Genomic DNA, 28,000 nt, shown 5'->3' on the forward strand with positions numbered 1-28,000 from the left:
GATAGCCACTATAAAACTACTGTCTTCTCTTAGAAAGAAAGAACATACGAATATCCACATAAGACAGCACAAATGAACATAAACCGCACCCATCTCCAGGGTACTGGGCTCAGTCAGAACTTCCGGTCACTGTGGTGTATTCTCTCTGTCTGTGCGTGGGTTTATTTCGTCTTTGGAAACAATCCGAAAACGCCTGTCAATGTTGATCTTGTGTTAAATTGCACACAAGTCTGGGTGTGCATATATATGTTTGTGTATGTGTGTGTCTGTGTAAAATTTGTACAGCCCTGACATGGCAGTACTGTTTGGACATTTTTAATTGGTTATAAAAGTAAAAGTACATTCATTTTAGGAGATCATACAAAGAGGAACAATTCAAAAGAGAAGAAAAATATATAAAATAGACAGTATTTTATATTTTTTAATCAAACGGGACCAGCAAGGTATTTTTACAAGTCCACGTGCAGTTTTACACACATCTTTAGCCAGAAGATTTCCAAAGTGGAGGAATTGCCATGGATCGTTTCCTATTGGATATAATTGACTTTTATTTTGTCTGCGTAACTAACGCCTGCTTTCTGCCATACAGGATTTCTCAGTTTAACCAGATAACTTAAGCCTATTTGACAGTAAAACAGGTGGACAATCGTGAATTCAGGGATTAAGTTGCGTAGCTAACTGAGAAATCCCGTGCGCCTGAGTACCCAGCGGGTATTTGTGCTGGGGGGAGGTGACTCTGGTGGTCTGTGCAGTGTTTTCCCAGAAGTCAGCGCGGTGGCTCGTTGCGGCCCTGCTCTGCTGCTGTTGGACGAGGAGGATGATGGCGGACGAGGAGCTGTCGGAGCAGGGAACTGCAAAAGTAGAGATTCTCCAAAACGGAGACGCACACGACCTGAAAGACGAGGCGGAGCCCGCGGAGGAGGCTTCGAAGAAGAAGAAGAAAAAGAAGAAGAAGGGTAAAGCAAGTAGCGCAGGTAATAATACTGAAGTCTGATGCTTCATGAACTTTTCCGTTCCACCTTAAATGGTGCAGCCACGAGCGCCAGATTGTCCATGGTGTGCTGTTTAAGGTGGACCGGGAAATTCCAAGAAGAAGCCACTTTTTACTGCATCGAGTTCATCTAGCAGCCCCTCGCTTTGAAGCTGATAAATAGCCCCCGTAAAGCAGTGTAAGGGGCAGCGGTATCACGGTTTGACTCCTGCGGCGGGTGTTAAGTTTCTTTCCCCTCCTGACAGCTCCTATGGGCCGTGTGCCTGGTGTAAAAGCCGCATGTGCTCTCCTCAGTAAAGGAAGCGCAGGGCTTTAATATCTGTGTTAGGCGAATGTGGTTCGCTAGGCTAGAGTTGTTAGCTGGTAGGCCTCACTCCTGAAAGCCAGGCACATTGTTGAACCCCTGTATTTTTATCTGCCCCTTTCCAGCGCTGTGTTTATTTGTGACATTCCCAGCACTGTGGCGTTTTTAAATACACGGTGTGTCATGTCAAATCAAAGAAGCGGAAGCTTCAATACCGACTTTATAGTGGAGAAGGTGCCAAAGCACTTTGTCTAAAAGAGGCAGTGGAAATAGGAGTTATGTCATCATGTGGATACTGAAAGTTGCCTCAGCCGCCGTGTTTATGTTGGCTTTAGAGTCAAATAAGACAGTTGTGCTTGTGCACTGTAACCTTGCTGTCTTAACTATCTGCTGCAGCATACATGGTATATGTATATTGCACATGTAAACATTGAAGGAGTGTATGTAGGAAAGTATTTGATCCATTATCGTATATCGTAGATTCGTAGATTATATTTTGTACTCTTTAATTTACACACAAGCATCAAAATAGAGAATGTATGATTATATACCATTATTATCCCATTGCAAAATTCAAATGTGTTGCATATGTTAAAAGGCCAGTTACACCAAATTATAATTAAAATTTAAATTGGTTTCTACACTCCTTGATCACTTTATTGGGTACACTTCCATCTAGATTCTATTTGTTTTTCTAGAAGACTACAGTAGTAAAGGGACTGTACTCTCTTTTTTTTTGCTTACTTTATTAGTCCCCTTTCTTGCAGTTTTTTCCCCCCTCCAGTGGTAAGGGCCCTTTTATATTATCAGGGTGGTGGCTCATTATCAGTGCTGCAGAGACCCTAGCAAGATGGTGTGTGTTGAGCTGGTACAAGTGAATCAGACACAGCAGTGTTCATGGTGGTGTTATATATTTCAGTGTCACTGCTAGACCTAAAACAGTCCATCAAGAAAAATATCAAGCCAACATTGTCCAGTGACCACTGATGAAGAACTAGAGAATGACCAACACAAACTCTCTGACTTTGCATCTACAGGGTGGACCAACGAAGGAGGTGTGTCTGAGACGAGAGTTAGTGGATACACAGCTTAAAAACACTAGCAGTCCTGCTGTGCCTGATCTGTTTGCACTTACTAACACAAACTAACACAACACCACCACGTGTGTTACTGAAGCACTGAGAATGACCCACCCGTCAAATCATAACAAATAATTTGAAAGGGGTAAGCGGAGATGTCAAAATGGAAGATGAATGTAGAGACAATAACACAATTTTAATGTTATGTTGTGGTAAGTGAAATAATTGTGAACAGTAAACTTCACTTACCACAATATAACATTAAAATAATATTTCGTAACAGTCTGTGTCAAGGGAAACAGACAGGTATGAAATATTATTTAGGGAAGTACAAAAAAAGGTGTTTTTCTTGTTTCACTCTTTGCAGGCATTTAGTACTGAAAAGCTTCCTTTGTTCCAGTCTGCAGTGTGTTACAATAAGTTTTTCTTAAGATTTATTGGAAAATTGTGCCCTCTAATCTCCATTTGTTGGTTTTTTTAAGCACTGACCTAGAAGGACACACGTTGCCTGAGATGTCATGTGTGTGATTTTTGTCAATAGGGAACATTGATGGAGAAGGAGAAACGGACATTAATAAAGTGACTAAACAATTGGAACTGCGGGCCTTGGATGACCATGAAAAGGAAGATGATGGAGAGGATGGTCTGTCTGTGTTTTGTCTTGCTTATCATGCCCAGTGAAGAATGTTTTGCTCTGCTTGCTGCCTCTGCATAGATTTGTGTTTGTTCATTTGTGCCACAATACATTCTAGTAAATGGTGTACAATTCTGAGGCTTTCCCATACTAAATCTTTGTAGATGGTGAAGAAGGGGATTCTGCTGGAAAGAAGAAGAAAAAGAAGAAGAAGAAGAAAGGAGGTGAGTTTTTTTATATGACAACTTTCAGTATATTCTGCTAGGGGAGGTTAATATCATCATCTCAGCGAACAGATATTTTTGCAATGCATATCAAAGACACAACACTAGTAGTGTCTAGCGTAAACCACTATTAAAAATCTGAGAACTATGATTCATGTGAATTTAGACTTTCTACAAATGTTAATTTGCTGTTAAATAGGTATAATTGTATATTTTTTGACAATTTATACTATTGATATATTACTTGCAGTCTGTTGTTCATGAAAAAAAATAATGTCCGCATTCATTTTCACTTTGATCAGGTTAAACAAGTTACATCTAGCACACCATTATTTGTTAATTTCTTAATCCTGGTCATCTTTTTTTCAGCCAAAGTGCAGACAGATCCTCCCTCTATTCCTATCTGTGAGCTTTATCCAAGTGCAGTGTACACCAAGGGACAGGAATGTGAATACCCAACTGTACAAGATGGGTATGGACTACATCATTGCAAATAATAATAACATAATAAATAACTACTGCTTAAAAGTTTAGTTTAATAAACATCAATAATTAATGCTAAAGCATATGTTGGGACAGACTTAATGTGTGACTTTCATTTGTACATGCTTGATTTACATCAGAAATGGTCTTATTGTATATATTCAACGTTTGATGCTATTAGAAACTTTCATCCAACTTTTTTGGTTCTACGGTCTTGTGCCTTTCTCAGCCGCAATGCTGCATGGAGAATGAGCAGTGAAGAGAAGCGTGTGTTGGATCAAGCCAATGAGGAGATGTGGAATGACTTCAGACAGGCAGCAGAGGCTCATCGACAAGTCAGGAAATATGTCATGAGCTGGATTAAACCTGGCATGACCATGATTGAGATCTGGTGAGTTAGAGTTTTCTAGACATATGCACACTTTTGAAAAGCTTGCAGAATAATTTTTTATAAAAATGTGAACATTTTTAACACAGCTGCTTAATATATATATTTTTACCCATACAGTGAGAAGCTCGAGGATTGCTCTAGGAAGTTAATCAAAGAAAATGGTCTGCATGCAGGTCTTGCTTTCCCTACTGGCTGCTCCCTCAACAACTGCGCTGCGCACTACACTCCTAATGCAGGGGACCCCACAGTGCTTCAGTACGATGATGTCTGCAAGATTGACTTTGGCACACACATTAATGGTGTGTGGCTTGTAAATAAGTAATTTTATACGATGGCCTTTATTCATCAAAGTCACATAAAAGTGAATAGAGAGTTGGCCACAATGAAAGATGTACAGGCCATTTATTATATCATCTTTCTTGTTCTCATGTGGCAAAATGCTCCTTGAATCAGAGTTGAATGAAGTTACTAAATCAAATTAAGTTCATGAAATCAAACACTTCCTACCAGTTTCTTATTTATGAAAACGTAGATGTTTTGTTAGTGAATGTGAATTATGTGAATATAATGACGATGTATTATCGCAATGTATCCACTTTTGTGCTGGTTTGCTATGTAAAACATTTATTAGTATGATTATATTACTCTTCATATTGCTCTTGTAGGTGTTTGCACATTTTACTTCAATCTTTTTATTCTTATTTATGTATTTACTGTTATGGTATGATGGGTATAACACTAGAGAATGCTAATTTTACAGATTTGACAGTACACAACTTTTGATGAATGAAGACTGTAAAGGTTGCTTATTTTTCTGCTCAGTTTTAATATTTTTGTTTATTTTATTGTGTAACCTCTTTTTTATATACAGGAAGAATCATTGACTGTGCCTTCACTGTCACCTTTAATCCAAAGTATGATAAACTGCTAGAAGCTGTTAAAGATGCCACAAATACTGGAATTAAGGTGGGAGTGTCATTTATTTTTGTATATTGTTATAAATCAATGACATGTGAGTTTGAAAAAATGAAGGGTTTTTTAGTTCCTATGCTTTTGTTTATTGTAATTTTGTTTTTCAGTGTGCAGGAATTGATGTCCGTCTGTGTGACATTGGGGAGTCTATTCAGGAGGTCATGGAGTCTTATGAAGTAGAGCTAGATGGAAAAACATATCAAGGTATGTTGATTTTTATGTGCTAAAGTTTATGTACCTGATAAAATCAAGAGAGAATTGAATAGTCATACTCCAATGTTTTGTAACATTGTCCATTATTATTTATTTTTGTAGTGAAACCAATCCGAAATCTAAATGGCCATTCAATTGGACAGTACAGAATACATGCTGGAAAGACTGTGCCCATTGTCAAAGGAGGTGAAGCAACCAAAATGGAGGTTAGTTTCACTGTCAAATTTCTGCAGATTTTGCAGTAACTTGATTTCATCCATGTTATTAGTTTCACATACACTAAGTGCAGTTTGTAGTTCTACATTTAAAGACCTGTTCATCTGTTGCTTTGCATATTTTGTTAGCCCCCTATTGCCCTGTCCTTCAGTGTATAGTCAGAACCACAAAACAAGTAAATTTGCATGCTGCAGTGACACTGATGATGTGGTGATGTGTTGATATCTATTGCTTTGATAAGAGTGGATCAGACACAGCAATGGTGCTGGAGCAGTTTAAACACTGTGTCTAGTAATACCTCCTCTGGTGGTCCTGATCATTTGCAGATCAGAATGAAATGGGGCTAACCACATATGTAGAGAGACAGATAGATTGCAGTCTATAAATTGTAGTGCACTAAAACATAAATAGGGAGCCATTTAGGTCACAGCTTTAGTCTTTGCCCAAGTGCAGTGGGGAAAGATTTATGTACTCTCAGACTAAGCTTCTTCTGGAAAAATGGGTGATATAGGAATTTGAACAGTTCTGTTCTGTTTTTCGGTAATGCGTATGTGGATGGGTGTGCCTAGGTTACATTATCACTATGGCACTAATGTGACATTTTAGTTATCAGTTATTGACAGCTAAGTTATAAGTGTGCCTAAGCAAACTATGACCCTTCATGTCCATGGGGTTTGTCCATTCTGTTCCTCTTTTTCTGCAGGAGGGAGAAGTGTATGCCATTGAGACCTTTGGAAGCACTGGAAAAGGAATGGTGCATGATGACATGGAATGTTCACATTACATGAAAAACTTTGAAGTTGGGCATGTGCCAATTAGGCAAGTATTTTGTCTATTGGTATTTGGTTAGCAACGTAGTGATTTGTGAAATGAATGTGTTAACACTTGGCCAATTTATGCTTCTGCATTAAATCAATGCAAAGCCTGCACAAGTGGCCTGTGCCGCCAGGAGAGTTAATAATCTTGCATATAGAGAACTTTTTTTTTTTAAATCAATATTGTCTTTATTTAATTAGTCTCTTTCACTCTCCCCACAGACTTCCCAGGGCCAAGCACTTGCTGAATGTTGTCAATGAAAATTTTGGCACACTGGCATTTTGCCGGCGCTGGTTAGATCGTTTGGGTGAAACCAAGTACCTGATGGCACTGAAGAACCTGTGTGACCTTGGAATCATTGACCCATACCCGCCTCTGTGTGACACCAAAGGCTGCTACACTGCTCAGTTTGAGCACACCATCCTACTGAGGCCCACCTGCAAGGAGGTGGTCAGCCGTGGTGATGATTACTAGAGCTCAGGCTCACCAATTTCTCAAAATTTCACAGACACATTTTAATGAGCTGTGTAGGGGATAAATGGCTGGACTGTTGAGTTTGAATATTTGTGGTATTTTGGGGATGTCAAAAAGCAAGATTTTATTGTGCTCATGGGTGTTGGCCTTGTGTGTGTTTCTGAAAATTCTGGAGAGACAGCTCTATGCTTTTTATCGCCACTTATTGAGCACCCTTGAGGTTAATATGTTGTAAAATTTTGATAAATTGGTGGACGTCTATTCATTTATAACATGTAAGCCCAGGGAGTACTGAGGTCAAGCTGTATTACAACACCACCAGGCAAAAAATGATTTAGAAAGGTGAAAAGAAATTTTCACTGTTCACTGATTATATTTTTGCTTTCCTTGTTACTGGGAACAGCTATGTTCTACTGCAGTTTTCAGCCTCATTTTAATAAATTCAGACAATGGGTGGTGTCCTAGGGCAATGCAAAAAAAATTGGTTTTTGTAATTCCTGATCACAGGAATAAGCTATTCAAACAGTGTAGATACTAAAACATGCAGTCATGCTTTGTTGCCTTTAGGAAAAAGTAATAATGCTATCTTCACTTGGACTAGAGCTGATAATACATAATAACCGTTTATGATTGGGCTGAGCTGTATTTTGAGCTGAAGTCAGTTACACCTCTGAATAAAGCACAATGTAGTGTTTTATTTTCAGTTATAAATAAAATTTGTACAAATAATTACCTTAAACAAATTAATTAAACTGGTCTGTTATCTCTCAGCATTGCAATGAGAACTCATACATGAAATGTGAATCTTAAAAATGGGAAAAGCCACACTGTGCAGAAAATAGACAATTCCTTAAAGGTGCCTGTGTTGGAAATTGGACAGACTGGAAGTAGTTCAACTTCGTGTAAAGAAATGGAGAAGATTAATCCCCCAGTTAATCCTTGGGGGTCAGCACATGGGCTTTATTCTTCTTTTTCAAATCAAGTGGTTCTGAGCGTGGCATTAGTTTTCTTCCAGTCTAGAAAAGATTAAAAATTGTGGAAATACAGGTCTGTCTCAAAATATTTGAATATGGTGAAAAAGTTAGTTTTTATGTATATAATTCTTTACTTTTAAACCGTATGGCTTACAGTTAGTAAAAATCAGAAATGCATTTTCTCCAATAATTGGAATATTTCAAGCTTGAGTACTGTTCAAACCGTATAATCCCTTGTAACTCTAGGTCTAGCACAGCACATGTAACCACCTTCATTGAAGAAGTGGGTCATTGCTGAAAAGGCTGGCTGTTTGTAGAGTACTGTGTGAAAGCATATGAAGTGAAAGCTGATAGAGGAAAATGTGGTAGGAAAAGTTGCATGAGCAACAGCTGCCTTGGGAGGAGTATTGTCAAGAAAAGTCAGTTCAGGGACTTTGGAGAACTTCACAAGGAGTGAACTCAGACTGGTGTCAGTGCATCAAGAACCACTATGCCCATACGGCACCAGGAGCTGCTGCAAGAATCTAACCATTCCTGAACCAGAGATGCAAAACCAAACCTCAGAAATATCTTACCTGGGCTAAGGAGACTGGATTGTTTCAGATGAAAGTAAATGTTGTGAAATCAAGGTACTATAGTCAGGAGGAGAGTGACAGAATTCAAGGTGTGGGAAATCCAGTGTGAAGTTTTCGCATTCTGTGATAATTTGGAGTGTCATGTCATTTGCTGGTGTTGGTCCATTGTGTTTTATCAAGTCCCAACTGTATACAGCTGTCTACCAGCAGATTCTATCAACTTAATGCATCTTCTGACAAGCTACTGAAACTTATGTCAATTTTCTTTTGTAACACATGCCCAGTGTCAAAACTACTACCAAATGAGTTGCTGACCATGATATTACGGTGCTAGATTGGCCAGCCCACTCTCTGGACCTCAACTGCCAAGAAGTGTGTACACATAAACATGCTTGTCAGATGTTGGACATTTCTCTATCACACATTCCCTATTCGGTTTGATCTTATGAAATATATTCTAATAATTTGATACTTCTGATTTTCATGAGCTATAAGCCATACTCTTCAAAAGTAGAATAAAGGCTTGAAATATGTCAGTTTACCTGTAAAGAATATAAAATGACTGTTTACCTTTAGAAATTAAATTAACATTTTCACAATTCTCAATATTTATAACGAGTACAAAAACTGCATAATTATCTCGAATAGTACTTTGTGCAATAAAAGCTCGTTTCTTTGGATATGCCGCATCAAGTTTAAATCAAATGCTTAACAGATAAACATAGCTACTATATGAAGAGAAGTAAATGAAATGAAATTAAGAATGTAGAGGTGATGCTAAAATTTCATTAACATCAATAAACACAAACCTTTTTCTTGCTGTCTGAAGTGGCCCGTTCCATGGCCAGCTTTAGTCTCTCCTCCTGATACTGTTTCTTCAGCTGTGCCTTTTCTTCTCTCATTCTGTAACAATGATGGATTTTGTTCGTTCAGATTTTAAACTGTATACAACAAGCGCATCATAAGGAGAAATTTATAATACCACCTGTTGTAATCCATCATAATAAATTATAGCATTTGATGTCATTTTAGTTGACTTCATGCCAATTTATTTTTGTTTAATATAATTCACTCATCACAGATGTGCTTCATTTCAAGTGAATTTACTAATTCAATACACAAGCTTCTACATTTCCTGTTATCTGCATAAAAACAAAGACTAAACATAATTTACTAAAGCATTTAACTGACCCGATTTATGGATATCTAGCACCAAAAACTGATTAACACCAAGTTTCAAAATGTACCATTTCCCTGTCATTGCAGTCACCCTGAAGTTTGGAGGAGTATTTTTGGCCAAAACTTTACCTTTACTTTTGCTTTAACAATTCAGGGGAACCAAACAGGACCATATATCTTAAGAGCACAGTAACACAATAGCTTGTTAAATTATGAGATAGAACAATGGCAATGTACTAAATTATGATTAATAGATATGTGTTTCATATAAGTAAAAACGGTATATGTAGGGCTAAGTCCATGAACAAGGTTTGAAACAAACTATGTACATAATATGTGCATGCACTTCATTTTGTTTCTAAGCCTGTTCCTTACTTCATTCTCTTCTCCCTGTCTTTCAGCGATTGAATAGAATCCACTTTGTCAGTGGGCATTTTTTCTAGATTGTCCAGAACATCCATTGCCTTGTTCTCAATGCAAGTGAGCATGTGCAGAGTACTGATATTAGAGTCCATATCTCCAAGACAAGCTCTGTATAATTCCTTCACTTTCTTATGTAACAGGTTAAGCATGTGACCCTTTTTGAAACAAGCAGAAACACAAAAAGATGATAAAAAAAAATATGCATGAAAGTTTACTTTTGACTAATGAAACACAACAAGGAATAGTATATGTCCTACATTAACGCACTGTATTGTTCCATTTCTGTTCAATTTCCTTTGTTACCTCAGCTCATATAGTGGATTAATGATTATAAAAGTGATCAATTATTATCTGATAAGCTGAATGAGACAAGTGCCAGGCATTAGAAATAAGAAAATTCTGCACCACATGGAGATTAAGAGCCACTCTAAAGGCAGTGTTTTTCCCCACCAAAACCAACACTATTTACCTGTTTATCTGCCCTGTATTCGCCATAAGAAAACATCTTTGACTTCAGTTCTAGCTCTGATACTTTCTCCCTCTCCCTGTGGATCGCAGCCTGCATGTTCTCAACCTGTTGCTGTATAAGCTGGACCTCATTGTCCCTTGCCAAAGCATAAAATGGAAGGAACATGTTTACATTGGAAAGCACAGATCACCAAATTGAAATTTGATTATTAAAAAAAAAAAAGATCATTATATCTGATTGTGATTCACATTTTTTTCTGCATCTGTTGGACTGTTTTCTGAATTTCTTTCATTGTTTCCTCTGTCTCTTGGAAGTTCTGGATTAAGAAGAGATTCTCTTTCTCCATGTCAATCAGAATATTCAACACATCCTTAGGTTCTGAGAAAAAAAGTGCTGGCTCCTACTGATGAAAAATGGAATATTAATTGGGAAAAGAATTGAAGATTTTAACAAAAATTACCTGCAATGAAAATGCATTAATATTGACCGTTTCCATCTGCTTACGTTAAAAAAAAACAAAAAAAAACATGGAAATTGTTTTTTCATTGCATATTTAAATCAGTCTAGAACATAAGAAAACTCACACACCTCATCACTATCAGATAAATTAAAGTCCTCATTAGTTACTGCAGCCACAGAGGTTAGTCTCTCCAGGGTGACACAAGGTCTTCTGCTGTTGTTTCACAAAAAAACTTATACTGGTATATTTTAATGATACTAGAGAAACACTCATATCTTCTTATAGACCATATTACCATTTGCTAAGCCATCTTGCATTTTTAGCCTTCCCTGTTTTTGGATCACATTTTTCAGTGGGTGCTGTAACAAAAACAAAAACGAAATTTGAAAGTCACACTGTATATTACATGTGCTATTGATTCACGCCAACATGGGGAATAAGGTTTAACTACAATGTGAACTTTATTTCAAACATTTTTGAATATTCTAAGGAACATCCACTCCAATTATTTTGTATGCAAAAATATAAACATTTTAAATTAACACATCACAAGTTTTGATCTGAAGAAAACAAAGGGTAAAGGGATAAAAGGTCAGTTCAATAAAACAAAATATAGTTAGAAACAGCCCTATTTCATTCATTCATTCATTCATTATCTGTAACCGTTTTCAGGGTCACTGTGGATCCGGAGTCTACCCGGAATCACTTGGCGCAAGGCTGGAACACACCCTGGAAGGGGCAGCCCTATTTGATTTGTTCAAATATATTTAATAATAATCCTTGTTACACATCATATATAAAATAATTTAAGATTGAGAAATCTTGCTAAGATGGAATAGGATACTACACTTTCCAACCTACCTTTAACATTAGAGGATAGCAAGGTGGGATTCAACTTCATTTCCTTAATCCTCTCCTTCATCTTGGCTTTGCACATCTGTTCTCTCTTTTGATTTTGCTCATGTTGCCACTGCAGAGGAGCTATAGACATCAGAAACGTCTTGCAGGTTTGATACTCCTTCAGTGTCTCTTTGTACCTGGAAATTTCACTAAAAGCATAATGTAAACAGATCACTGAACCAAAAAAACCTTATACGTTGAAATTCTTGATTGAAAGTCATATTTAAAGTACACAAACCATTATTGTATTAAGTAAATATTTGAGAAGATACTTGCGTAGACAGGAAAGATCTGATGAACATTAAAATGTTGAGGGAACATGTTTTATATTGTGAATTATAATTTCTCTAATATTATAGAACAATGTGAGGTTTGTGTGGGTGTGCTTTTAACCTCTTCACTCTCGTCATTTTTTCTGCTAATTTTTTTATCTCTGCTGTTTTTTCCATTTTCGTCTTGGTTTGCTTCTCAGCTCTGCAATTTAACAGAGTTAATGTAGAGCAATTTCAACAAAATAAAAATCTTTAAATAGGTATCAAAGTACTACCCACAGGCTCACAGCCTCTTCTGACTTTTGAACAGTCTCCGTAACAAAATTTTGGAAAGCGACTGCTTCCTCCTGCAGCTGTTTCTCAGTAAGATTAATCCTGCGCTGCTCCATCTTTATGTCTTTTTGAAGCTTCTGAATAGTTTCTTTTTTCACTGACAGAGAATACTGTGAAGAGTCGTTAAAAATAAAGTTAATGCTTCTGTTTACTGTTCAAACATTTAGAAAACCTAACATTTATTCATCATTTACCTGAAGCAGGAACACCTCTCTCTGCTTTATCAAATAATCTCTAACACTCTCAAATTTATGACGCTGACCTGCTTTTATATTGGACAGAAAACATTCTTGAGGATCAGATCAAAATACAGCTATCTTTGTGTGAGAAGCAAATCAAGCAATAAAGATACAGGTGTTGTTGCCTTTACTGCTGATAGTTGCACATGCTGCCCTGTCTCGTCTGGGTTTTACTGTTTCAGGGACAATGTTCTCTTCTGGGCTCCTTATATGGGCAGAGTGAGAGTGACACCAGGCCCTGGAGAGATAGGTGGTCTTCATGTGTGTGGGGTGGTTTCTGAAGAATGCCTTCTCCTAGTCAAAACAGGTGGAATATATATTGTCATGTGACAATGTCTAGACAGACTAAACATCCAATGATTAAATTATCCTAGATCTAGTGACATTCTCCAATGAATGTGTGCAATGAGTGTTACAGGTTTATTTCATACACACTTGCTGGCTGACAATCGTGTCTGCCTCTCTCTTTTGAAACATTTCAGAATCCGTAGGAAGCAAAAATGGGTTCTTGGTTTTCCTGTTATCCTCACCTAGGAATCATGGGTAAAAATAATATAACCAAAACAAAATAATGCCAAAAACAAAAAAACAAATGCTGTGTTCCAAAACAAACATAATACTGTGCAAATGTTGTAGGCCAACAAAAATAATTTAAAATACCATTTATACACTGTATAAAATAGATATACTAATATCAGAATAAACAACTCCTGACAGGCCTAATACAATAACTAGAAATTTATGTACAAACAAAACAAAATATATATTTTTTTCATTTTGTTTCTTAAATAACACAAATATTTCATAAACACATGACTATGCATGGTAATATGGGAAACAAATTAACAGAATTAAAAAAGAAGAAAAAAAGAGGCTGCCTGTAGTTCTCAAAACAAATCTAACTCGTTCTTCTTAGGGAGTACTCAAAATGTACTCCAAATAAGCCACCACATATGCATGCTCCCAACATGGTGTGAGCACAGTAGCAGAGGCCAGCGAGGGACTGGGGAGGTGGAACATCCGTACTCAGGCACGGTTCAATCAATTCGGGCCCAGTGTGAGTACACCTTTAGATAGAATGATTGCATTTCAGTTGTCCTGTCTGAGCATCTGAATCTCTCCAATCAGAGCGTTGGACCCACATTTATGTGAAAGTATTTAATGTCAGCATTTAATGGAGGAAAACTAAAACTAACACACCAAGCACCAAAATAAATGTATTCATTATATATGGCTAAAAGAGAACAGAGAAGAAATAATAAATCAATAATTGCTAAATCCAGAGTTTCTACACCTCTCTCCTCATGGGTGCTCCGGTTTCCTCCCACGGTCCAAAACGACACATTGCTAGGTGGATTGGTGACTCAGATAAGTGTCTGTATGTGTGAGTGAATGTGTGTGTATGTCTGTTGCACTGTAAAGGACTGCTGCTCCCTCCAGGGTGTGTTTCTGCCTTGTGTCTAGTGACTCCGGGTGGGCTACAGACCCACCGCAACCCTGAACTGGGTAAGTGGTTGCAGAATGAATGATACATCTTTATCACTACAGTTATTTTCTAATTACAGGCTACTTATTCAAACCCAAACATCAACTTATTTTGTATGTATGTTTACACTTATATAGCACCTTTCTAGACACCCAAGGACGCTTTACAATCCACACTGCTCAGAACGCTCAGAACACTTAATCCACACACACACTGGTGAGAAGCCGCAGCCAAATTCGCACAGCATACTCTCGAACAGGAACGACCGTCCACCTGGAGGACTGCATCGGGCACTAGGGTTTAACTCAGGATATCACTCACACATACAGACATTCATTCACACACCAGGACAGTTATTAGCCAGTTCACCTACCCTCCTTTTTTTGGACTGTGGGAGGAAACCGGAGCCCCCGGAGGAAAAGACACAGGGAGAACATGGAAACTCCACCCAGATGGGACTTGAACCCAAGATCCCAGCACTGGGAGGCAAGCGTGCTAACCACTAAGCCACCGTGCCGCCCTTTTGTTGTTGTTGTTTTGGCCAGGCAGTGTACATCCACAGCCAAACCTCTTCACATGTCAGCCCAGTATTATTAGACTACTGAAACAATTTCCTGGGTTAGCTGATGAAGCCTATGGAATTCATGTCTGGAGGTGTCTAGGAAAAAATCTAGAAAACTAGTTCACCAGATATTATTCATTCATTGTCTGAAACAACTTTTCCAGTTCAGGGTCACAGTGGGTCCAGAACCTACCTGGAATCACTGGACGTAAGGTGGACTCGCCCATCTCAGGGTGACGCACACTCATTCCTATGAACACTTTTTGAATCAACAATCCACCTACCAACATGTATTTTTGGACCATGGGAGGAAACCCACACAGACACAGGGAGAACACACCAAACTCCTCACAGACAGTCACCCGGAGCAGGACTTGAACCCACAACCTCCAGGTCCCTGGAGCTGTGTGACTTCAATGTGATTCAATACAATAAATATTACCTTTTTTCTGTATTTATACTTATTTATATTAATATAATATAATGATGAACAATGTATCTCGGTTTAATCACAATTTATAGAAATATTATATATATATATATAACATCAGGAGTCTGTACAACTCTTATCAGTGTCATCAGAACAAACGTGACAGGAAATGAGTAGGAGCATTTTAAGTTATAACAGCGAGATGAATCTTATAATTATGTTATCTATGAGGCTGTATTTACTCGAAGGCTCTTGAAAATTTAATTTTATCTTTGTGTTTGCTTGAATATTATAAGAAAGAATTCATATTAATAGAAAACCCCCAACACAACTCCCAGAACTCTTGCCTTCTCTTTCTCACCTTTATCAGTGAAAGGCATCTTTAAGGCGGAGTGAACGTAGCTGACCGTTGAGTGTCTGAAATTGAGAAAAGGGAGCATTTAACGTTGCTAACAGCTAGGCTACCTTACCACATTAACACCACTTGCTGAACATTTCGACCTTGTTTCAGAAATGCAGTCAGGATTACCTGTATTCATCTGTGCTCGCTTCTAACAAATATTAGATGTGACATTGTTTGAATGTAAACACATCGCTGGGAGAAGCCCGAGCTTGGCCGCGGAGCCGCAGCGCCGCCCACAGGCCGCTCAGAGCACAAACACACACACATACGGGTGAGTTAACATGCAGTTTAATGTTCCCCTCAAAGGCAACTGGTGGGTTGGATGGTCTGTTTGTTCACACAAAAGGGCTAGTTTACCTTTAATGGTTCTGTTAACTATATGCCTGCCTACATTATTACTTTATAAGAGAAGAGGAAAAAACATTCTGAGCTTTCAATGGAAGGTCCCAGGTAATGTTGCAGCATTTCTATTGGTCCATTTATGATATTTACACAGATTGTGAAGGACAGCTGCTGTGCTCAAATGATGTTGTCCTACAGCTCCTGGGTCCTGGTCATTACCTGTGAAGAGTTTGATGTTTTCTCTCGGTGTCTGTATGTGCACCCTATGTGATGTGGACACTGCCCACTATTTGGGGTTTGGAACCTCAGCCGAGGATTTAGGGAGGAGACAGTACCGTTCCTTCACTCCCACTGCCCCATTTTTCCTGCTTTCCTTTGTTTGTGTTTGCATGTGTATGTATTAATTAAGCCTATTTACAGATAATTTGGGACATTTTGTGAAATGTGATTAAAAAGCTTAGGTCCCAGATGATTATACAGTGTAATTAAAAGCTATGGTGATGTAATACAGTGAGATTTTACAGTATGTTGCAGGTAATCAAATTCTAAATATAATTAAATGTACAAAACACATTTTGATCATTTAAAACATTGGACAACTTTTTATTACTTCTGTCAGGTGAATAAAGCATAAGAAGTATTTACGAAGCACCAAATATTGTTTCCATTGCATTTTACAAAACGTCCCACGTTTGTATTTGTACTGGGTTTGTCTTTTCACTGACACTGTTGTGTTAAATGCTCCGGATGTTGTTGTATTGCTGTGCAATTATAACTGAAGCATGTTACACATTTAATTTTTGTCATGTTTATTAACATGAGTTGCTTCTGTGAATGTCACTGAAGAAAAGAAGAAACCCACACCAGCAGAATCTCATAAATGTATGTTTTCTCACAGTTACCAGTTAACCTCTATGAAGCAGAACATTTCATGTAACCAGAATATTAATGAAGGCAGTTACTGCATCCTGTTTGTAGACTTTATATTTCATTTTGATTAAATATTCTGACACAGCCTGTAGATTTGAACAAGAACCACTTCCTAAATTAACCAACTCTATGAATATTTCAGTCAGTGCAGGATGTTGTGTGGCATGCAACCAGTAATGTAGGTGTTTTTTACTTAAGTTAAAGGGGCAACATTTCAGATCAGATGTCTACCAAACTAGTAAAACTGGTTTCTTACAGTAAATAGATTTATTAACATTCAAGACCATCATGTATATTTTGCATATCATGTGTTACACAGAATCAGTGTAAATGCTCCCTGTGGCAGTTTAAAGTCAAAACAAGTGGAAAAGCATGGAGAATGAAATCCATTGAAAGAAATCACTGATATTCCTGTGTTTTCTAGATCACAGTGTTGTGTGTTTGAAACAGCAGAAGTCTCTAAAATAAACTGTACTTATTTAATAACTCCTTAGAAGGGTTTTTGTATTCTTTTGGAGAATAGTTTAGTTGTGGCTCTGGGTCAGAAGCTTTCGGTCACACTGATGACCTGAGGGTGCACCCTGTTTCGTGTGCAGTTAAAGATCCAAGCTCCCCGTTGTCCCCTGTAGCGCTTGGAGAGGAGCACGTACAGAACAGGGTTAATACATGGATGCAGGTACTGGAGCACAGTGCAGGTGAAGTAGAACATCTCCCAGGACTGGCCGTGCTTATAGAGGCCCAGATACACACACAGCTCCAGGATGTACCCTGGCAGCCAGCACACAGAGAATGTCCCAGCTGCCAGGAACACCATTAGGGATGCTTTGCGTGTGTTCCTGGCACTAGCTGTGGACATCACAGGGCTTTTGTGGAGGAATAGAGCCAGGCGCACATAGTTGACTGCAATAACCAGCATTGGTATGAAGTAATAAAGCACAAACTGGCTTAGTATCACCTGATAGTGGTGTTCCTGGATGGTTGGCAGGCAGAAAGTGAAGTTGTTCAAGCCTGGCCCCAGGCTCTCTTTAGTGGCAAAGATACGCAAAGGCAAACTGATGAAGAAGCTCAAAGCCCAAGCCATGACAAGCATCAGGACCACCAGGTCTGGGGTGGGTGGGTGGTAAGGGTTGGTGATGATCATGACACGGGCCAGAGACACAGCACACAATGAGTATGTGCTGGCTGCCAGGGAAAAAGCCAGCAGGAACTGATAGATCTTGCAGGATGTGTCACCCAGTGGCCAGGTGAAGCTGACGGCCGATTGCAGGGTGAAAGGGATGAGGAGCAGGCTGAGGAAGTCTGCCAGAGCCATGCTGAGGAGAAGAGCATCCAGTCGGTTCTTACGCAGAGTGTTGTGTTTAGCGAAGAGAGAGAAGACCAGCAGGTTGGCACAGAAGCCCACGCCTAGTATCACTCCACAGGTGGAGGCAAAAATCACACCATAGCGGTTACTGAAAGCCTGTGTGGGAAGTCAAAAGCACAGGATTTGCAGCAATTTTCACTTGGAACAGTTTTCAGTTAAATCCACTTATACATCCCTTGCCACGACAGACATAGCCCCAAAGCATTTTACAGAAACATGGGTCCAGTCTCTTAATAAGCAGCCTACATTGCAAATGGCAAGGAAATATGGAAATACTGTGTGAAAAGAATACGGACAGGAATCGAGTCATTAATGGATAATCTATGCTCTTGTTGCTGACACCAGATTTTTATTTTGTTTTACTTTCAATTTTAAGTCTTATATTTTCACAGGACAGCTAGAGAAATACACTTGCATTTTAAAGTTGTATAGTTATTTTATCCAAAATACCTTAGACAATGCAGACATTATATAATACATGATCTACCTCCAAGTGTGGTAGTCGCATGTTAAATACATACCATTAAAGATTAAAATGAATATACTTTCTTTTATACAAATATCCATTGCTGTGTTCTTCATTCTAAACACATCTAAAGTGGGTTTTTTTTCACGTTTTTTTTTTTCACAGTGTGAGCAAATCCGAATTCTTTAATCTGCCACCATTCTGAGCTTATATTAGTGAAAATATTCCACATTTCCTCATGTAAAACTCTAGTCAGCATAAATTCAGGTGTGTACAATGAGACAATTGATTCAAGCACAGTTACTTTGGTTATTAAGTGATATATCAAAGTTACTCACCATTTTTGATGTTCTGTGTGAAATACGTGTTTCACCGTGGGAGCCTCATCCATTGATCAAATAAAAGCTGCTCGGTACAAGGAAACCAGACCGCTTGTTAAATTAAATTAGCTTCTCTGCCTCAGTGGTGAGAGATGAGAGACCTTCCATCCTGGAAGGTCTGACTATTAGTTCCAAATGAGTTGGTCACATTTAAAGGGACAACACCACCTTTACCCTTCAAAGACAGATCTATTTGTAGATGGAGGAGATTCAGTAATGCTTTCAATTAAATGGTTACAGATGGAAAAACTGGCTTTGCAACTGGAAAATATCTTTGTCCATCGCCTGTATACATGCAGGACAAAATGTCAGCCTTTTTAAAGGGGATAATCATCAGCTTACAGTTTTCTTTCAAATTATAACATGCAGGTCAAATACTACAACTACAAACCTAAGAAATATATTTTTTCATAAATGTTTTGTCTTCTGTGTGGTTCTTTGGGACTGTGACATTGGTGGTGTTGTTGTTTTTCGTCCATTTGTCTCTTGTATTAGCACCCAGTTAGAGTACAGTAGTCCTGTTAGCTTGAATTGATTTGTACAGAGCAATCGCCATTCCCATGGCCAAGGTCTTATCAGTGTCTGCTCTTTTATGACTCTTTAAGGCCTAATGCTAACCCACTCAGGAAGTTGACTCAGAGGAGCATTTCATTTCTCTTCCATTAGCTTGTGTATTTTAGTGCACGCTGTACCATTGCCACCTTATTTCACACATTAACACCCATATGTGACCCAGGTTACAGTCTTCAGGGAAAGGTAAATTAAAATGAACCATTCTGTTTGATATTGTAGGGATAGAAATGACCCGCAATTATTTTGGGAACACCATTTCACACCAAGTCACATTTTGCACCTCACTATGTTTTGCTCATCCATTTTTTTATTGAAAATATTTCACAATTGGAAAGCATAGCAGGATTGCTGTCTGTAACAGCAAATTTAGAAATGGCAGAAATATCACACAAAATACTAGACCAGGTGCTGATGTACAGGAGCATAGCACAGGTGTCTAAAGTGCATTGTTTAAAAAATTGTAGAAAAATCAGCAGCATTTTAATACATTCACAGAATAAATATACACTTTTCTGATCAAATAAATAAATGCAAATATGTTTGGTTATGAGTAATTTGTATAAACATATCTGTTTGATGTCAAATACAGGAGCCAGAGCTGTATTTGTATTATCAGAGATTTTTCCAGGAACATTAACAGTAATGTTTGAAACCACATACATATAGAAAAAAAATAAAATGTCAGGGTTCAAGCGGAAATGCTTTTCAAAGATGGCCACACTGTAATTTCCATTTGTTCCCAAGACTAGGCATAATCTGTGTCCATGAAACCTTCTTTAAGTGTACTCATCTGTGAATCTAGACAGTGCTTGGGCTGCTTCATGATGTCAGTTATGAGGCACTGTGTTTTATTCATGCTGGTGATAAACATTATGAAAAAGAAAATGAGAAGCCATGGTCCAGAATTGTTGATTGCATGTTTCACACTTGTTTTATAGTCTCTGTTGTGGCCTACACTTTCTGTTCTCCGCCTGTCGGTCACTCTAGTCATTGACCCCTGAATGGCACTGCACCGTGGGCTGAGCATGGCCAACCTCTTCGTTTATTGCCATCTCTCCATTTGACCACGCACACTCTCTTCTTTCTCTTGGCAGCAGCTTGCAGCGGTTGCTCTTTGTTGGTTTCCTGTGGCAGAGTGTCACTGGAGCCTGTGCTCTTCAGCTCAACATCCAAGGGGATGTCCTTGGTGCTGCTGGCGGGCTTGGGGCTGTGGGAGCCCCAGCTACCTGCAGAGAGGACGTCACTGTGTGAAGGAGTGTCCCACACGCTGGCAGTGTGCACCTGCTTGAAAAGCTCCTGCAGCCAGAGACGCCTCTTCCTGTCCTGCAGGTGTCGTCCCCTGTCGTGCATCAGCTGGGCATGGCTCACAGACCGCCTCCTAAAAGCAAGATATGGAATTTTAGTGATAACCACAGTACAAAACCGCATAATATATATATATATATATATATATACACAACAGTGTTCATTCCATTGTTCAATTTTGTATATTATGTTGTTTGAAATGTATAAGAGCTGACATATAATACATCATTACCATCTTTGCCGCTTAATCCATTTCAGGATTACATATAATACAAAACAATCATATTAATAATTATTACCCATGTTTTTTGTTTGTTTGTTTGTTTTTTCTTAATAAAAAAATAATCATAATAAATTATTATTGCGTTGCGCAGCAGGTAGTGTCACAGTCACACAGCTCCAGGGACCTGGAGGTTGTGGGTTCGAGTCCTGCTTCTGGTGACTGTCTGTGAGGTGTTTGGTGTGTTCTCCCTGTGTCCTCGTGGGTTTCCTCCGGGTGCTCCGGTTTCCTCCCACAGTCCACAGTTGGTAGGTGGATTGGTGACTCAAAGTGTCCGTAGGCGTGAGTGAATGTGTGAGTGTGTGTGTTGCCATGTGAAGGACTGGCGCCCCCTCCAGGGTGTATTCCCAGGGTATCATTCCAGGTAGGCTCCTGAACTGGATAAGCGGTTACAGATAATGAATGAATGAATGAATGAGTTATTATTGTTCACTCATTGATTTTTAGCAAACCATGGTACTGGAGTAGCTAGGGCTGGACAATAATTCAGTATCAATATATATCACAATATAAAATGTTTCAGTAACAATAATTATATTTTCAATATTTCAATGCACATTATTTACAGCATCTGTCACTGATTAACAGTCTTTACAGGGCGCTGCTATAAGTTCACTGAACTCAATTTTTTAAGTTAGTTTAGACGAAGCCAAGAGGTTTATGTCTGATGGTGATTTCATGTTGCTTTCAGTTCTTGGCAGTTTTTCCTGTGGCGTTTTTTTTTCTTATTTATTATTGTTTGTATCAATATCGGAATTATATTGACTGAAATTATGAAATATATTGTGATATCAATTTTGGTCATATTGTCCAACTCTACGAGTAGCCCAACCCTGCACATTGCATTTGTTTCTCTACTCCAAACACACCCACTTGAAGTGAACTCTTAAAAAAAATCCTAAAAGGTTATTTTTTCTTAAAAGGTACATACCTGTAATAGGCATAGGCCCTTTACATGAAATAAAGTTTTTTTACACTATGCAAAGTTTCTTTGTATGCATGTCTCATGTATAAATATGGTTCCTTAAAGAACCAAGAATAGTTCTTTAAGGAGACAAAAGGAGTCCTTCTTGACACTATATATATATGCAAGGAAACGTTTTGACACCAATATTTTCTAGAGTTATTTCTGGAATTAAAGAGTCCTCAGAATTTAACACACATTGATGTTCTTCATTATGGCAGTAGATGGCAGTGTAAATGTAGCATTTGGTTATGACTAATGATTATAACCATCATGTTTATTTTAATCAACAGAGTTTTCACAGGGCATCAACACGTACAGTCTGCTGCTGAGTGCCTGGGTTGGTCTGCCTTGGACAGGTAGAGGGATGCTCAGTAAGAGCACAGCAAAACTCCACTGCCTTAGCATCATGCTCATCCACACAAATCTGAAGACCCTCATCTGGAAAAGAAAATATATGAATTGTGAAATGAGGTGCAATTACTGGCTAAAGATATGTTTAAGCGTTTAATGTAGAATAGGTTTTCTCAGCAGCAGATTTTTCAGTTTTCAGTGTTATGTAACCACTTACTGTGCAGTCCTTTAGTTACTGTGGGTCTACTGACTGGCAGACACTAATGCATTTCTTATGTACAATTATTAATAAAAAGGGAACAAATACTCCCATCTACTTCATACTTTAGACATGATCCTACAGCAAGCAAGTTGCCTACATGCACATGCCTAGTTAGGGAATGCCAAAAAGACATACATTGAAACTATACTTACATATGCTCCAGCGGAGAGGTTCAGCACATATTACACCACTTGCCCATTTTGATGATGGATGTACGTCCTAACAGCCATGTCTGGATCGGATTAAATGCTGGCTGAATGGCACCATATCCAATATATATTAGGTCCAGTAATGATTAAATCAAGCTAAGGTAAAGTCCTTTTTGTTTTGTCTTCAGATTCCTGCTGGAGAGTAGAGACTACAGGAGAACCTGCTGGACACTCCAGCTGCTGAATGAGATTTATGGCACTCACTCTTAAGTTGTGGGCGTCTCTGATGCTGTCTGGTAGTCCACCAGCAAGTATAACAGAATGAGTATGAAAAATTACAGAGAGTGCTGCATACTCAACAGACTTGTGTGTGTGTGTGTGAGAGTGTGCGTGAACCTTCCTGCCAAAGTGTACACCAGCTTGACACACACACATACACACACACACGCACGCACACACACACTTACACACACACACATACTCTGAGAAACACACAGGCACACACCTTCAGTGGAAAGAGGGTGGCTTCTAGGCTGTAGTGAGGGGAACACAGAAGAACGGACAGGAGGGGGCGTAGTAGATTAAAGCCCTAATTGTCATATTCCTCCAGGTTCTGTTTATTTAAATTCCCCATTATCAGTAGAACCCCTATGAACTCGTTCATCTCTACTAACCCCTCCACTGCACATCTGCAGCTTGAAAGCCCCGCTCTCGAGTTGAGAGGATTGCCTCCTTAAGTTTCTGAAGTAAGAAATTCTGGCTGTCTGAATCTGCCCATTTTTAGAGCACTAAAATTTCAAAGCAGAAATGCTCAGCCGTGGCTTTGACTGTGTATTTTACTCATGATAAATCTTACAGTATATAAAATAACAGCATAATGATAATGTGCACTTATTTGTCATTGTACGAAGAAATGTGTCTTCTGCATTTAACCCATCTGTGGCAGTGAACACACACAAACACACTAGGGGCTGTAAACACACACCCAGAGTGGGGGGCATCCATCCCTGGCACCCGTGGGTTCAGTGCCTTGCTCAAGGGCACTTCAGCCGTGGATGTTCCTGCCGGTCTTGGGGACTGAACTGGCAACCTTCTGGTACCAATCCTGGGCCTCTAACCATTAGGCCACGGCTGCCCACAACACTCAGACATGTTAAAATAAAAACTTAATTTTCCCTAGTGTGTCTTAAAAATCTTCAGAGTAATTCCTTAAAAAAAAACTCTTTCCAAGGTGCCATGAGGCAATTCAATTTGTCTAAATAAATTTAGCAAATTCAAGGCCAGTTTGAGTCCAGATAAGAACTTTAACTGAACCCCTGTCCTAAATGAGCTGAATTTAAACAAAACTGAACTGAAATGGCCAACGTCCAATGGAAATTCTTAATGTGGCATTTTACCGCCAGAGCTGGTAGAAAGGTTTACTCACTGAACACCAGACCCTCCCTCCCTTCCCAAGAGATGTGCAGAACTGGGTGAAAAAAGCAAACAAGCTCGGCTGACCACTGTCCCAAGAGAGCCTGACCATAACCTCAATGAAATCAAGCCTGTGGGTAGGTCTCCTCCCCTTCTAAGCAAACCTTGTAGCCATGTAATGGTCAAGGTGGTTTTTGAAGATCCCGCGAAACAGTAACACTTCATTTAAAGCACTATAAAACATGTGTTAATATATAACCAAAAGTATATGAAGTCCTGCTCATCCAAATTATTCTCTGAAATGAAGACTATTAGTGGGATATTATTCCCACTTTGCTACCATAGCTGTTTCCTCAGGGAAGGTTTTAGCCCTTATGTCGGAACATTTCAGTAATAACTGGACGACAGTCATCCCTTAGAATATATATGAAGTCAGGAACTGCTGTTAGATGATTAGTTTTGGATCATAAACACCTCTTCAACTCATCCCAAGGCATTACAGGGTAAGCCATCATCATTCCATTCCACCGCTCCACAATTCAATACTAGGGCGGCTTGTCTAGCTTGATCTTCACAGTTTGGTTTGGTGACATTTAACTTATGTTCAGCTGCTCCATAGCATCTAATTTAATTTCTTGCTTTTCAATGGAGATTATACAAGCTTAATTAAACATCAGTTTCCACAATGGGAGCACCTTAAAGTTGCTTAATGCACAAAGTATGAAAGGTATCTGAAACTATACCAGACATCTAAAGTATTGTATGTAATATTCACAGAAAATCAAATATTATTTCTGTATTTTTTTTATTCTGTATTCCTCAGAACGCTTAATGACTGGACATACATTCATGCACGTCTATGAAAATAGGCATTCACTTTGTATTATGCTAAATATAAGCTTTCATTTCTTGATATCTATATTAGCCTTGTCACTCCTGTGTGGAATACAGATCGAGTGAGGGATTTTTAAAATTTTAAAAGTTTGTTCACATTCACACAACTCTAAAACGCACATGGTTCTTTATGGAACCAAAAGTGGTTCTTCTATGACATCACTCAAAGAACCCTTTGTAGCACCTTAATTTTTAAGAGTGTCTTGAAGGTCTTGGCTGATTTTGCCATATTTGCATACGCCATACATATACACAATATGTATATTTAATTATTTACATATTTAATTTTTTCATAATAGAACAGAAAATGTAACACTTTTCTTCATGGATCTACAAATTAAGATGTATTCTTGTTGCACTCACATTTAATCACCCTAATGTCCTTATTAAATATTCCCATTGGTTACCAGTTTTGTCCAGAATTTCAAATTCACCAGAGCAAACTGTCATAGCAGGATAGGTTCCATGTTTCTTTAATAGCATATCTGTCTTGTACTATCTCCTGCAGTTTCCCCACCTTTGACTTCCTTATTGGAAACTTGACTGCAGTTTCAGACTTTGACTTTTGTTAACTGCTCAGTTATGACGTATATTAAGGAAAAAAAACAATAAAATGTAAATAAAGTGGAATTTAGGGGATTGTGCCATTTATTCACAGGTGAGGACAGCTGATGAATAGTTTTCTGTTCAGTTGTGAGTGTAGAGGGAGACACTTTCCACACATGTTCCATCCCTCTTGCTCCCAGTTTTTCTTAAATCGGGTGTCACTTTCAGTTGTTTGGAGCAAGATAAACACTGAGCAGAGTTAAATATGTGTTGTCACTTATATGTCATATTAAGGCTTTATGACTTGCATATGTTAGAATGTAATATATCCTATGTATATCTTAGTTCTGTCCCATAAACCCACATGAATATGTGACATAAAGACTTGATCTTGGCAGAAAGATGTGCACAGAGCAGCTTGGCTACTGCTGAACCAAAGAGGTCCAAGTGTAATCACAGGTAACTGAATTCAGCTACTGAGAAAAAGGTCTTTTTTGTGGAAAAAGATTTTCTGTGGTGTGCTCACTAAGACAAGTAAATGAATAAAACGTGTCATTTAACACCATCCATGTTACCCCACTGACCACTGGCACTTGACCCTCTCAGCACTTGGACAAACTCTGATATGGCACCTGCACTGGATTTGTTCTTTTCTATAAACCAGCTTTAAGTGAATGATATGTCACTTGAGAAAGAAACCAGGTTTGGTCAACCAAACCACCCAGTATGCCATCTTGCTGTGAAATTATTAAGACTGATGTCCCCAGCAAGGCCAATATTTTTTGTTCTACCACTGAACGTCGGCAATTTATCATCCAAACATCCCACGGGTTTGTGTTGTGTAGGTACTTTTGGACCTCAGTTCGGTGGGTTTGATTCTGTGCCAGAGACAACATGGCCACCTTGCCAACAGACCGTTTAGAGCCCAAGCTGTGAATGCTTGTCTGAGAGTTACAGTAAATCCTTCTGCTAGCAGCACTAAGAAGTTTGGAAACCTACAAGGCTGCTTCCCCCACCCTCCTCAAACCTCCCACCAGCTTTCTGCTGCTTGAGCCTGGCTTCTATGCGGCAACTATTTTTCACTTCACTGGGACACAAAAATTATCAGCTTTAGCTGATGCTACCATTTTCACTGCATTCACTCCTCAGTGGGTTTTCCTGCCTGCTTAAGATATAAACGGGTGAGCCAACTGATATTTTTGTGAAAAGTGATGCACAAATTAGATGTTATTTACTTGGTCACTAGTCCTATCCTGCACTCTGCAGCCACAAGTCATTATTAATAACGGTGGGAAGAAAGAATCATTTCCTCTATGGCACTAGAAATGTGACCTGTCCATATTGCTTGTCTTACTTTAAATCAAATATGAAGCATTAATTAATCACTTACATATATTTTTGAAGCCAACACTTCTATTCTAATTGCCACTAATGCAATGTATTTGGACGATTCAGCACATATAACACTGTAAACTTAATACGTATTCATAAATAAATACGTAAATTTAATAAATAAATTATCCTTTCATTATCTGTAAGCGCTTTCAGGCCGTGGTGGGTCCAGAGCCTACCTGGAATCATTGGGCGCAAGGCAGGAATACACCCTGGAGGGGGCGCCAGTCCTTCACAGGGCAACACACACACTTCTGAGGCGCCAATCCACCTACCAATGTGTGTTTTTGGACTGTGGGAGGAAACCGGAGCACCCGGAGGAAACCCACGCGGACACGGGGAGAACACACCAACTCCTCACAGACAGTCACCCGGAGCAGGAATCGAACCCACACCCTCCAGGCCCCTGGAGCTGTGTGACTGCGACACTACCTGCTGCACCACCATGCTGCCCTTAAATAAATTAGTAAAACTAAAAAAAAAGGCAAACAATTTGCTTTAATGTTTTGAAGATAGGGTGGCACAGTGGTGCAGCAGGTAGTGTTGCAGTCACACAGCTCCAGGGACCTGGAGGTTGTGGGTTCGAGCCTTGCTCTGAGTGACTGTCTGTGAGGAGTTGGTGTGTTCTACCACGGTCCAAAAAACACACATTGGTAGGTGAATTGGCTACTCAAAAGTGTCCATAGTTTGAAGTGTGTGTCACCTTGCGAAGGACTGGTGCCCCCTCCAGGGTGTGTTACTGTCTTGCGCTCAGTGACTCTGAGTAGGCTCTGGACCCACCGCAACCTTGAACTAAATAAAAGGTTTCAGACAATTAATGGATTTTGGAGTTAATAAATGTAATGTCAGAAATATGCATACACATTTCCACCCCCGCTTTTGTTA

General features: G+C 39.0%; 4 protein-coding genes across 9 annotated transcripts; 1 reads left to right on the forward strand and 3 right to left on the reverse strand.

Moving 5' to 3' along the window:
• The first annotated feature begins 603 nt into the window (after positions 1-603).
• metap2b (methionyl aminopeptidase 2b) lies at positions 604-7,570 on the forward strand. Its single transcript, XM_066669109.1, has 11 exons — positions 604-974; positions 2,916-3,017; positions 3,173-3,232; positions 3,602-3,704; positions 3,945-4,106; positions 4,224-4,405; positions 4,978-5,072; positions 5,186-5,282; positions 5,394-5,497; positions 6,211-6,326; positions 6,545-7,570. Exons 1-11 carry the CDS (start codon positions 818-820, stop codon positions 6,795-6,797), a joined length of 1,431 nt encoding a protein of 476 aa, XP_066525206.1. The 5' UTR covers positions 604-817; the 3' UTR covers positions 6,798-7,570.
• On the reverse strand, positions 7,559-15,733 carry LOC136695195 (cilia- and flagella-associated protein 100-like). 6 transcript variants are annotated; one of them, XM_066669105.1, is made up of 15 exons: positions 15,629-15,730; positions 15,461-15,516; positions 13,057-13,151; positions 12,735-12,915; positions 12,577-12,647; positions 12,329-12,492; positions 12,171-12,251; positions 11,739-11,914; positions 11,173-11,236; positions 11,006-11,090; positions 10,666-10,817; positions 10,418-10,553; positions 9,901-10,103; positions 9,156-9,249; positions 7,559-7,813 (listed from the first exon to the last, which is right to left on the reverse strand). In XM_066669105.1, exons 2-15 carry the CDS (start codon positions 15,477-15,479, stop codon positions 7,730-7,732), a joined length of 1,605 nt encoding a protein of 534 aa, XP_066525202.1. In that variant the 5' UTR covers positions 15,480-15,516; positions 15,629-15,730; the 3' UTR covers positions 7,559-7,729. The 6 variants fall into 6 exon arrangements, with proteins under 6 accessions (XP_066525202.1, XP_066525204.1, XP_066525203.1 ...); XM_066669107.1 differs by having other exon boundaries at positions 11,739-11,926; positions 12,753-12,915; positions 15,629-15,729; XM_066669106.1 differs by having other exon boundaries at positions 11,739-11,926; positions 12,577-12,644; positions 12,747-12,915; positions 15,629-15,729.
• A 1,582-nt stretch (positions 15,734-17,315) lies between these two features.
• Positions 17,316-18,994, reverse strand: LOC136695004 (galanin receptor 2a). Its single transcript, XM_066668818.1, has 2 exons — positions 18,977-18,994; positions 17,316-18,233 (listed from the first exon to the last, which is right to left on the reverse strand). The coding sequence occupies exons 1-2, from the start codon at positions 18,992-18,994 to the stop codon at positions 17,316-17,318; spliced, it is 936 nt and encodes a 311-aa protein (XP_066524915.1).
• A 1,549-nt stretch (positions 18,995-20,543) lies between these two features.
• On the reverse strand, positions 20,544-22,546 carry pthlhb (parathyroid hormone-like hormone b). Its single transcript, XM_066666860.1, has 2 exons — positions 22,425-22,546; positions 20,544-20,934 (listed from the first exon to the last, which is right to left on the reverse strand). Exons 1-2 carry the CDS (start codon positions 22,544-22,546, stop codon positions 20,544-20,546), a joined length of 513 nt encoding a protein of 170 aa, XP_066522957.1.
• Between the last annotated feature and the right edge of the window lie 5,454 nt (positions 22,547-28,000).

This window comes from Hoplias malabaricus, chromosome 4 (genome assembly GCF_029633855.1).
Source record: "Hoplias malabaricus isolate fHopMal1 chromosome 4, fHopMal1.hap1, whole genome shotgun sequence".
Taxonomy (NCBI): domain Eukaryota; kingdom Metazoa; phylum Chordata; class Actinopteri; order Characiformes; family Erythrinidae; genus Hoplias; species Hoplias malabaricus.